Source organism: Epargyreus clarus, unplaced genomic scaffold, assembly GCF_041222505.1.
Source record: "Epargyreus clarus isolate Ecla_fem2 unplaced genomic scaffold, WU_Ecla_fem_2.2 ptg000015l, whole genome shotgun sequence".
Taxonomy (NCBI): Eukaryota; Metazoa; Arthropoda; class Insecta; order Lepidoptera; family Hesperiidae; genus Epargyreus; species Epargyreus clarus.
Genome location: NW_027332223.1, coordinates 2,974,381 through 2,987,320, shown reverse-complemented (window position 1 = coordinate 2,987,320; position 12,940 = coordinate 2,974,381). Strand labels below are relative to the sequence as shown.

Below are 12,940 nucleotides of genomic sequence, written 5' to 3'. Positions count from 1 at the left end.
CTCCTGTGTTCTGGTTTAAAGAGTTTGCTTAAAAGAAACCTCACTGCCTGTTTACCACCAAAGGTAACACGATCTTTTGCTTTACTGCTCAAACAAAATTTAACTTCCTCGTGGCAAAAGTCAAACTCTAAACTGGTACCTATATAGCGACTTGTTGGTAACTTGGTATAGCGAAAACTGACGGCTTACCTATCCGATGCTCCGGCACATGCATCTCTGGCGCATGCACGCTATGCACGTCTGTATGCGGTGGCATATGCTGCGCGGCGCGCATGTCCGCATGCTGAGTTTCCCTGTGCCGCCGCAGGTCCACCTTCCGCTGGAACGCCCGGCCGCACAACTCGCATGCGAACGGCTTGAAGCCGGTGTGCTTGCGTGAGTGCGTGATCAGGTTCGAGCTTTGGCTAAACGCTTTGCCGCATACTTGGCATTTGTGTGGTTTTTCACCTGTGGACAAAAAGATTACCTACTGTTAATCAAAGTTTGAAAATGAAACGCTTTGTGGTTTGACTCCGAAGACTGCACACGTATATAAGGGAGACATGCTTATTCGAGCCGTTTCAATCAGACCTTAGGGGCAGCAACACATCCGGGGCCGATCATAGGTAGAAAAATGTTACCAAGGATGGCACTAGCCACTTATTATTGGACGGCTTGTTTATACTTCCAATATAAGTTGGCTAATAACCTATACCATTTTCCACCGATTCGCATTGGGCTTAACTGATAAAATATATTCCAGGCTTCGGTTATGTAAAGACACCCGTGTAAAGAAACCCGTGCCCAGCAGTGAACCGTAAAATTGCAGCCATGTTAATAACTGCTCATTACATTTCATCAATAAAGGTTCGAGCAGATTTGAGTGCCTATAATCCATTCGCCGGTCCGCGTATCGGTCGACCGACATGTGCGAGGATGGAACGAGTTAGGGTTGGCAACTTGTGAATTAAAATTTTGAATATGTTTTGTTATTGTAATATTAGACGACGAAAATAAATGTGTCAAAATGTTGGAATGAGCTCCAAGATAAAATATAGTATCGAATATAATATCCAAATTATAGCAAAGAAAATTATTGAATTATCATTTATACGACATAAATATGTACGATATATACCGTATCTTTAGAGTCAACCCTAACTAAGAAATTAACTGTAATTCTGTTGGTCACCGTAACCAAAGAACCAACTGTTACTTTGGTGCCAACCTTAACTAAAGAAACAATCGTATCTTTCGTGGGAACCATAATTAAATATGCAACCATTACTCTAGAGGCAATCCTAAAAAATCCGTAACTCCTAACTGTAAGGCAGCCCTACCCGGGATATCGTAACACACGTCGGCGTAATCTCTGCAAAGTTCGGTCCGCATTGAGATGCGAGCCGCGAACTTGCCGGACTTCACAAATTTATAGCTAGCGAGCTATCCCCGGGAAGGTACGGATTTTTAATTTTTATACACGAATCCTACACTTTGGGTGTATAAGTACGAGTATTATTTGGTCCTTTCGTAAATATATTTCTCATATCGGTTGAAACAGACACATAGGCCGAAAGTTATTTATCGTTTCGTGTAATAATTGCAAACATAACATTAGCCTAGCGTTTAACACTGCTATTAGGTAGACATAAATAAATAGTGGCCTATCTTAGATAGGACTCTAATCTTATTTGAGGTTGACTACATAAGTCAAATGGGTTTCATGGCATTTTATTAGGCTGCATGAGACATCAAACCACACTAGGTCACGGCTATGGACTTTATCCTGTATGCATTATATGAGACCACTATTATGTAATATTTATATGTATTATCTTATTCATTTAAGCCTCTACGTAGTTACCAAAAACAAGACACGTAACTGCCGTCACCGCAATGTATAATTATAATTAACAGATTTAAACATCATTGCGGTAGTACCTGTATTGTGATTGAAATTACGGATTGTTTATGATTTTTTCTTGGTTTGTTATTTATATGCTATTGTCTGTTTATAATTAATTTGCAGCCCTTTTTCCTTGCTGTCTTTCCTGGTAAAATAAATGTATTATTGGATTATATTAGAACAGTAGACGCATTCGGATATATTTATCGTAAGCGCGTTTGTATGAAATTTATTACCACTAGCTTTAGGATTTTTTGTCACCGTTAAAGCAAATGATCACCTAATAGACCTAATAGATCTTAAAAACGTTTTCAAAAGTCTGTGAAGTCTATCAATTCGCATTTGTCCGGCACTGTATTTTTAATTCTGAGAGGAGACACGAGCCCAGTAGTAGGACAAATATTTCTTCGTGAAGCCCATTACACATAGGAACGTTGCCACTCTTAAGTAGTAAGATGATTGCCTCATATGTAAGTAAGCCGGGATTCTATTTATATCAAAACGCAGTACTGCTTTGTGCTGTAAATGGGTACGGTGATGGTGCGATGATGGCTCTGCATTTAAATAAAGAACATTATTTGAAAGAGTACATTTTCGATGAATACGTATTTCTTGGAGGGACAAGTCCATATACACGTATATACCTACATATACGGTTGCGTAATCTCTGCGAAGTCCGCGCCGCATCATAATGCCGGACCAGCGCCGGACGCTATATCACGTACGTATTCGAAAAGCTCCGCTAGTTTATGTAGCGTGATTCTGACTGAGGAATTTAATATGTTGGAGCTGTGCGATTGTCGACGCTGGCATTTTTCAATTATCTGGGATAGTGGATGGACAGTTTTTGTAATAACGAACTATGCTGTATAAATAGGTTTAGCTAGACGAAATTTATTCAGATAAACTATACATACCATATAAGTAGTTCTTTAATAATGGTGGATAATATTTATTACATAGCTATTGTCCTTCAGATAAAGCAGTTTCTACTAAGATTATTTTTGGAGTTCATACCAAATTTTGAATGATTTTATTTTTATACACAAAAATACCTACCTACAAACATTTTACAAGAGACCTTCAAAAAATATAAGTGTTTCAAAAAATTTCGACCTTATTTTATTTCAGTGAAGATAAACTGATTTCAATAACACACATATTTGCCTAATTAAGCGTCTAATTTAGTAGGTACCTTAGATTGGGTGTTGTTTGTCACAATTTTACGGGTTTGTTAATTATTCCCAAAATTAATTAAGCTGCGGCAAACTACGCGTAAATAATCGTAATAATCTATACTGTTACAAATTTATTTAATTACGGTCGTACCTACTCGCTAATCTCGACTGTGGCAGGAAAACACGGCCAATAATACGGCAGTGGCGCGAGCAAATCACAGCAAGGCACCGATACCTAACAATTAGGTATAGCATTTCGAAAAAGGGCCCGTACTGCGTCAATCATGGGGTCCGTGGAGTGGCGACTTCATTAGCGAAAGAGAGGCACCGTCCGTCTCCCTCCCGCGTCAGTGTCGCGACGCGAGACCAATTTATATCCGTCGTGCCATTGGGCCGTGATTGCGGGAGCTCCTCCCCGCGTCGCATAGCAACGGGAGGGGGGCCCCCACTCCAACACCCCCACCCCGGGTTATGGATCGCAATTTTCCTTTGAATTGGAAATCAGAGTTGGCCGGGCTCGTTAGCAGGCTCCCATCTTCGGGCAGATTTTTGGAAGATGCTCTTCCCGATTGCGATTCCTGTTTATGCTCCCTTTCGGCAGTAAACGTAATGATGTAGAGTCGGATCGTTTTGGGACTTGTAAAAGGATGTTTTACTAAAGTAAGCCTGGCAATGTCTGATATTACAAACTTGTAAATCTAGTGGAGCCTAACTTGTATATTAGTTGAATATCTAAGTAACTTTCTACCTTACATAAGATTCTTAAAACTTAAGGTAAGTATTAATTTTAAAGTTTGATGTTTAGCTGCTTGCGTAGCGCGTCTGTAGCTACTTCGTAGCTACGTAGGCCGTGAATTATCAGATCCAGGTTCGATTTCTGGAGAAGCAATGTAAATTTTAGTTGCTGAATATTGTAAATAGTATTACCTAGTACACATATTTCTACGCAAACTACGTGTAAATTTTATTTACCGTTTTTATTTACTAAAGTACGTAAACAAAGCGTCGACGTTAACAAACTGAAAGCTTTCGCGGAGTTGCGTAAAATCACTAAGTGCGTAAAATCTTCACTCGTTTTACGGCGTAATTACGGAAGACGTAGGGTTGGGCTGCGGGTGTAATTATTAAGGCGCCCCGCGGGGACTGTGTTTTGAGGTGTATTCTTTTTTATATTTTGTGAGCCATTTGTATTGTTATTTAGTGCAAAGGTAGAGTTATGTTTGTGATTATTATCAGAATCTCTGTGGGGACAATGTTTTGAAATGTTTAATCGATTTGAACTGAATAAGTTGAATAAGTCATGGGTGCATGGGTGCATTTTGTTTTGAAATAAATAACTGAAATGTTTTGTAAAATTGTCTTCAGTTTGATTGTGTAATGCACATAGAGTTAGAGTATGGATTAAATTATTTTTGGTTTCTCGTAGCCTCTTGGGATACCTTTCATAAATATTTATTGTTTTTGGTTACTTGTTTAGTTTATTATAGCATATAATAAACTATTTATCATTAGTTTCATACCAGATATAAAGAATATCAACAAATTCAGCCTTACCCAGCACCGAACCTGGATCTTTAGGGTTACAATAAGTACCACAACGCGGGTACCTAAATCACTCGAGAGTACGTAAAATCTTCGCGTCTCTCCTCTTCAGTGCGTAATTACGGGGTGATATTGTCGTGGGGAGGCGTTAATTGTTTAAGGGCCCCCCTAGGTGCTTAAGGGTGCCGAGGGATCGCTGAGTTGAAGATCGACTGTTTATTGATTGTGGCTAGATTGATTAATGTTGAAGTTTATGTAGATAGATAAGGTGAAATATTTAGTATTTCTACTGTAATATATAATGTTGTGTAGTTTATCATATTATAGTATTCTTATTAATTTGGAAATGGTGTGTAGATAGCTTTTACTTTTACAAATCTATGTTTAAATATAACTATGCTTTTTGTACTAGACTTTTTTGTAAAAAAAATATTTCGTAAAAATAAAAATAGGGTTGTATTCGGTACAAAACTTCGGTAAAATCGTTTCAGTTGTTTTTTAGGGCACCCTGTCTGCCTCTTTCTAAAGTTAAATACATCCAATAACACAGATATCGATATTTAAGTCTATATTTATATGTATATCTTTATTTATATCTAATGTTAAGAGCTGAATCCGCTCCCGTTTCATCCTACAGGCCATTACCGCGTTATGGGGTATAAACTAGATGTTTCAGTTACAGTTTCAGTGTTTCACAGATTTTTTATATTCTCTCGTAATCCGGCTCGCTTTTCGCCTTACGACCTATTAGGGGCTTAGATTTTAGTAAGCGTTGAGAAATTGGGTGAGATGAAGACGGGAAAATTGATTTAGTAATATTCTAAAAGTATTTCTGAAGATGATTAGTGCAACTTACTAAGTTAACCTAAATTTAAATAACTTACTAAAATGTTAAGGACACATTACGTATCTAAAAATCTATATTAGGTATGTACCTTTTTTTTGTTTTCGAGGGGGAAACCTTCAAAAGGTACCCGACGACGTGGGAGCGACGCCGGGTTATGTGGGATTTTTACCGCACTAAAACCCCCCCGGTGGCCATCCTCAGCGCTTGGTGGAGAACTCCCGGATCTCCAATGGAACACAACCGGAGTCCTCCGAGCGCGATGCCCCTGGTCGGGCTCTGCCCTGGGGGGAGCACTTTACGCTCCTCCCGCACACCTGGTGTTTACGACGGCATGCGACCACACATGCCGCCGTCCTTCCCGGGTTTGCTCACTGAACGGTTCGAGCTTCCACTCTTGCCGCCGGCAACCCCGGAAGCCCCCTTTTAGTCGCCTCTTACGACAGGCAGGGGATACCGTAGCCCTATTCTAGTCCCGGAACTACAGGGACAATTAGGTATGTACCTACATATTTTTTTTCATTTTTTTTTATAATGTAGGAATAACAGACGAGTATGCAGTCCACCTCATGGTAGTAGCTACTGCCGTCCATGCACATCTATAATAAACTTTAGAATATTAGTTTTTTACCTGAGGTCGGCCACAGATGCGCTGCATTTCTGAGGACTAAGCTGGAATGCCTCTGAAAAGTATGTCTCCCTTACTACTGCTGTTATTATGCAAAAATAGTGGTCGCGATGGTGTCGCAAAAGTCAAACTGAGGGTTATACCACCTTCAATGTATATTATATCCTAAATATGGCTGTGCACTTGAGAATTTGCGAGAACGTCCACACTACACTAACATAACATAACTTTCTAGGAGACGTTTACAAAATCCCGCGCCACACTGCACTTACCGAAACGCAGGTGCAGGATTAAAAGTGCAGTCATTAGCGTTGACTGCACTTACGTAGTCTGCAGACAAACTGTGTGTACCTACATAATATCACGAACAAGCGTAGGTATCTATGCATATCCTTACTAATATTATAAATCCGAAAGTAACTCTGTCTGTCTGTCTGTCTGTCTGGTTGTCTCTTCTTCACGCCTAAACCACTGAACCGATTTTAATGAAATTTTGTACAAAGATAGTTTGAGACCTGAGAAAGGACATAGGATAGTTTTTATCCCGGAAATCCCATGGGAAGTAGGGATGGTGATCTAAGATCGATTAATCGGAGAATCGATCTTTTGGAACAAAAACATCGATTATTTTAATCGATATTATTAAGAATTTAATCGTAAACTATGCATTTGAGCAAGTGATGATCTTTAGTAAAGTTGTTGTCCATGAGCCCACGAAGGTTAAAGAGTTGGTACGACCAATTTTCGCCAGATGGCGCCACTGCCATTCCAATGAAGCTACGAATTTTCAGTTTTATGTTTGTTAGTACCTATGTCATATTAATTTCTTTTAAACGCGGGCGAAGCCGCGGGCAAAAACTAGTCCTCTATATAAAAATGTATAGCTTAAGTATGCAAACGTATAAAATGAGAGTTTGTATTTTTATTACATTTATTGATTTATTAAAATTATTAACATAGGTATATCCGAACGATCACTATAAATGTCTGTCAGACACAGGGTTCCAGGTTCGACCTCCGGCCAGACAGATATCTTAATGTAGATTTCTATATAGCCCATATTTTTTTATTCGTCTGTGTACTCGTGTATTCGTCTGTAACTATAACACCCACGATTTAACTGTAGGTTTAACTGTAAAAATGGTTGACCAATGTGACCATACGTGAAATGCTCCAAAGCAAATCGATCCGCGCTTTGTCTCTGTGACCGAGTGAAGTGAATTATCAATGAGCATGTAAATGCCCTGGGTCTACCTCCCCCGTCTCCCGTTTTTTATAAGCCTCTACATTATTTACGCGGTAGTCGCCTAAATTATTGTTATGGCTTCTCTACCCCCTGGTTTAGAAACGTGTCTTGATTTTCCTTTTGCTTCAAGTTATGGGACTGTAAAATGATCGCTTTTTTTAAAGTCCATAAATATGGGTCTTGGAGTTTATTGAGAGTAGTCTTACTTTAGAGTACGGTAGAGTATGGCGAAGTACCTATAGTAGAGTATGGTAGAGTTCGGTCGAGTTCGGTAGAGTATTTTCGAGAGTATATTTACTACATAAATGTCTTCAATGGTTGTCTCGATTGTCCTACAGCGATGAATGACTGTCTAGTTATTGATTTTAAAATCCTTAATATCATAAAATCATTTTTATAATTTCGTTCCATTATTAGTTAGTAACAAACCTTCAATTTATAAGTACCCAAAAGCTTGAGCATTTACACCGTTTTAACCTGTGCTAATACCCTAACACCTGCACAAACATAAATACATCTAGCGGGCTCCGCAGCGCCATATTTCGCGAAATCTTACCACGGAAGCACTTTAAGTTGGGTACGCCGTATATTTAATTCACGAGCAGCTAAAGAACGTCGCCATAAAAATCCGTCTCTGTGATACTGTGCAGATGAGGTGCCCAGGGACGGATTTGGCGATAATTTAATTATATTAATGTCTGTTTTATTGCGAATCTCGAGTTTACTGCCCCGATAATGGGCGGTAATGATTTCGACGACAATCTGTGATATTGGATGGATAGTTTAACGGTGGCCCTGTTTGTAATTATTTTGTTATTGTTAGTAGTTGTAATAGTTTGGGAAGTTTCTTTGATTACGTCGTAATTTAACTGAAGTGAGTATTTCGCATAATTTCTCATAAAAAGTAATTAGTAGGTATATGTTTGATTTTTTTTTCAAATTATAAATTAAGTGACTACCTACCTACCCACCTACTCTACCTTGACTAACTTAACTTTATTCCCTCATATTATGAGTGAAACTTTATATGTTGTGATTTGAATGAACGAATTGCATGAATTCTGTATTAGCTTAAAAATACAGGAGCATTTTAAAGGATTATCTTTAGCTGTTCTGCAAATTTTAAAACATTTAACTATAGTAATTCGTAACTTTGCCAGATAAATAACGAGATTACCAATTGTGGTAAGTACAAAAATACTACTCCTAGTAATTTTTCAAAACAATTTTGAAATATCCATCCGGCCCTGCTCTCTATACCCGGTACACATCCGGGATTTACGGTTATCGCTTGCCCGGATACATTCAATCACAACCGGTGAACTTAATACTTAATATACGGTATAAGTTGAACCGGTTTGTAAATTTATTTTTTGTTATGAACTATAATATCACCCTATCGTCCGCCTGCTGGGCGTGTATCCTATGGAATTGTCAAAAAGGAGAGTTATAGGTATATAGGTTACTAAAACTAACATAGGAACAATGTGGAAGACACTCAGAGATCTCCAAAACATTATACAGGCTTATTCTCATTGTTTTCCTGACCACGAAATAAAAACAATATTTTAAGATGGTAGAACGCTTTGAAATTGGTTTGGTATATCTATTTCGAAGTTATAACAGCAATTTAGTGCTACTGTCTTCTGTGGTAAGTTTTTTGCGATTTTCTCAGCCTACAGGAGTAAAAATGCGCCTTTCATCCCAAGGCCAGCAGTAAAATCTGTATAGTGGTACTATCGAACGAACCGAGCGTTACCATGTTCAAAACCTTCAAAGCTTGCAATCTAAACAAAATAGACGAGATAAAAGCACGATATGAAACCGCGTCTGAGGGCTCACAAACACATATACGTTTCAACAAATCCACATGCGAGGTGGCGTGATTCTTACGGTAGTGAAGTGCGGATTTCCCAGAATCCCGGCATCCCGGTTTACGAGCCGTGTCTTGCCCCCGACGGGTGGGGGCGGACCACGTATATACGTGCCGGTATAGTCCACTCGGATCCTCGATTTATTTTCAACGTGAAAAATGCCCGCGTTATTGATTTTCGAATTGTTGTCGCTAGATTGGTTTAGTTTGTAACGTGTATCTTGAATTGGAGACGTAGGTGATTATAAGGCTTGTCGAGACAAAATGTCTGATTTTGTAACCACGTACGTCACCATCCCGATGTGACAAACAGAATTCCGAGTTCGATCCTCGAACAGGTAGACACTTATTTAAACGTCTAAATCTGATTATTTCTTTATATATATTTTGTATACATCTTCAGCATCGGCGACACAGAAAGTCGTAGTATGGAGCTGTGAGGGTTAAATTGTCAGTTCGTATATTTACCATATCTAATTAAAATATTAAGGAAAACGACTGAGATTTTTTAGATTGGATTCTACAAAACGAAATATAGCATGTCAAGTACTTAAAGCAAATAAACCGTTTATAAGTGTTTGAATTATCTTACTCTGTAACAAACTAGCCGCATTCAACAACTATTTGTAAGCAACACTCGGGAAACTCTCAGGAATTCTATAAAAGACAATCTCGCGAACTCAGCTCCGTAAACAAACCAAGACCTCTAACGTAAACCAACGGAACAACGATTCAATCTTGTCTGTTGCTATCATAATACGCTCGAATTTAATGGAAAATTGGTACCACGCGCAATCTTGACTGGAGAGGTTGGCAAACAGCTCCATCGGATAACAAAAATGAATTGTGTAGTTTCTTTGCTCAAGAAACTGCTTCACAAGATGTTTGCGAAATTAAAATGCTTCTTGGTAAATGTGATATTGCAAAGCATGAAGATATTGTTGAAAATAGAATTAAATAAAATAAGATATATCAAGGACTATAGATGATATCTGAAGATGGTAGAACTCTGTAATTCGACTCCTTAGGCACCATCGCAATACTTATTTCTATTTTATAACAGCAGTGTTAAGCCCAACTGTATTTTGGTTTGAATGGCACACCACATTAAAGGAAACTTATTTACGCATATTTTGCCGACCTCAGCTGCGACTCCCATATTATTTAGATTTGATTACAGACGTTCATGAGCGGCAGTAGCCTTTTTTCCTTTAGATGCACTGTTGGTTCATTTGCTAGTTCCATATATAAGATGATATATAGATACTCCTAATCATAAACATAGATATTCCTCAATATGATTCAAGAAAGAGATATATACCCATCAAAAAAGAGTGATTGGCTTAACGTAAAGCCTATTTCGTCAGCTGAATAGGAAAGAGGTGATTTCATATCTCAATAATAAAATTTTTGTTATGTCATTATTATCATGCGTGTAAATAAAGTACAGTTCGATAATACCTAACATTTCCTTCAAACGTGTATTCCTAAAATATGGATCAAATTTAAGATACCCGTATCGCAAGTTTTAAATCCAATGAAGAATATTTTGTTTTCCTTAGTACGGTAGTACTTAATACATTTAATATTGAAAAGATATTATTTTACTCTACTTTAGTACCATAGATAAGTATAGATATCTCACCGCCATGTAATTGAAGGAAGCCATTAAATACATAAACGGCTGACAATTCTGACAGTTCTGTCAGCCGTTTAATGGCTGTCATAGTGTAATTTACGCGGAATAATGCCGACATGCACAGTTAAGACACGAAATCGAAGAAAAAGTGCGTTTCATTCGTAAATGATCTAATAACTAATTTTTTTTAATATTTTTCAAACACGAATATAATTGACAGTGACAATTGTAAAAAGGTTACATTTTCTTGTTAGGAGCGAGTAATCTTTACTAATCTATGATTAGTACAGTACTACATAACTTACTTTCTTCATATTTTAATGAGATTAATTAGATAAGATTGGATAATTGATGATGACTAGCTTAATTAGATTAACAGTGACATTTGATTTAATAACAAAAATCTATCGATTTGCTTTTACTAATAAGTATGTAGATTGGTACTTTGTTGACTTTTTATGAATGATCACTTATTTCTTCTATTGATATTTTTAATATATATAGCAATGATAGCCTAGTGGTTAAGAAACTCGGCCTCTCGATTTAGGGGTCAGTGGTTCAAATTCCAGGCACACACCTCTGATTTTCCAAAGTTATGTGCGTATTAGAAATTAATTATCACTTGCTTAAACGGTGAAGGAAAACATCGTGAGAAAACCTGCGTACCTGAGAATTCTTAAAAAAAGTTTTCAAAGGTATGTGAAGTCTACCAATACCCACTTGGCCAGCGCGGTGGACTATGGCCTAATCCTTCTCATTATGAGAGGAGGCCCGTGCCCAGCAGTGGGACAGTAATGGGTTGATGATGATGAACATATTCATTTGTTTTTAGCTTTCCATCACATCAACATTTGCAGCGTTACATTTAACTCCCTTTACCTTTCTTACCCGTCTTTCTTTCTTTCCTCCATTCTTTCCTTTGATTATCCGTATCTTTACGATTTTCGCGGAGGGTCACAAAACGTTCGGGTCGGCGAGCTTTGCAGACGTTTACGATTTGCTGCTTACTCGGGAGAGATATGTGTTGTGTATAAATGCCACTTAGACGGAAGATTTATCGAGTTGGCTACTATACATATGTCCGTCTCCAGCCATCGTATATCAAATGATATGGCCGCTCTACGTGATGTGTCCATAGAATTTTTCATGCGTTTTATGTTTAAAATTTTGGTTACGTTGGGACTTACGAACAGTTTTGGCATTCGAAATATTTGGTGGTCGGCATTAGCTTTGTATTGTCTTTTTATAGCTCTTACAGGATAGGTATGTCCTTTTGTTCTGAGTAGAAATTGCTTATAACATAAAGCTATTTCGTAGAAATGGATTCTCATAAAAAAATGTCAACGATTAAAATAAATATGTACCTCCTTATTTGTAAGCTTATTCATAAATCTCTCTTTTTTAAAGTTTCTTGTTGATAAGCAATCAATTTTAAAATACGAGAATTAGTTTGATTTGTCGCTAGTATTATTATTACGATATTTTTCATGTTTTATACGTAACTATATTTTCTATTTGAAAAAAGGTTTTTGCGATCTAAGATTGAGTGTCCAACCCAGTTACGTTCTAACATCTACTCGTATGTCCAGGTCACGGTGAAAATAATCATCGGGCCTCCTTAGAAAAACTAATAAGACCCTCGCACGTTGACACTTGACAAATTCGTTAATTCCACGGGAGGGAGCCGAGGGATCGGGAGAATTCGCCGGGAATCTTCGGTCTTGCGGAAAAATGCTTTACCGACCGTAAATTTCGGTGCTCCCAACTGTTAGTTTTTGGGTTGGGTAATTGTTAAGATGCTAGTTAGTGAATTTATGTACGCGAAATGTTAGCCTCGGATTTAAATACTTTTAGAAAACTACCAGTATATATTGAAACACTATAATTCATGAAAATATACGTTCTTGTCGCCAACCTTATTGTCTTACTGATTATGTCTCTTCCAAGTGAGATAGATTTCCTCACGAAGTTGTCCTTCACCATTTCAGAAATTGATAATTAATTGCTGCCTACCTAAGCATACAACTTTGTAAGTTTTACTCGTACCTATCGGTATAACACTATGCGAAGTGACATTAAAGCAAAGTTTTCGTAAATATGATTGT

General features: G+C 37.8%; 1 protein-coding gene across 2 annotated transcripts in view; it reads right to left on the bottom strand.

Moving 5' to 3' along the window:
• sens-2 (zinc finger transcription factor senseless-2) overlaps positions 1 to 12,940 on the bottom strand; it is a 65,928-nt gene that overhangs the window by 3,022 nt on the left and 49,966 nt on the right. For both annotated transcript variants that reach the window (XM_073080204.1, XM_073080205.1), the window contains exon 5: positions 190 to 447. In XM_073080204.1, coding sequence (XP_072936305.1) covers positions 190 to 447 — 258 coding nt within the window. The remainder of the gene's footprint in view (positions 1 to 189; positions 448 to 12,940) is intronic.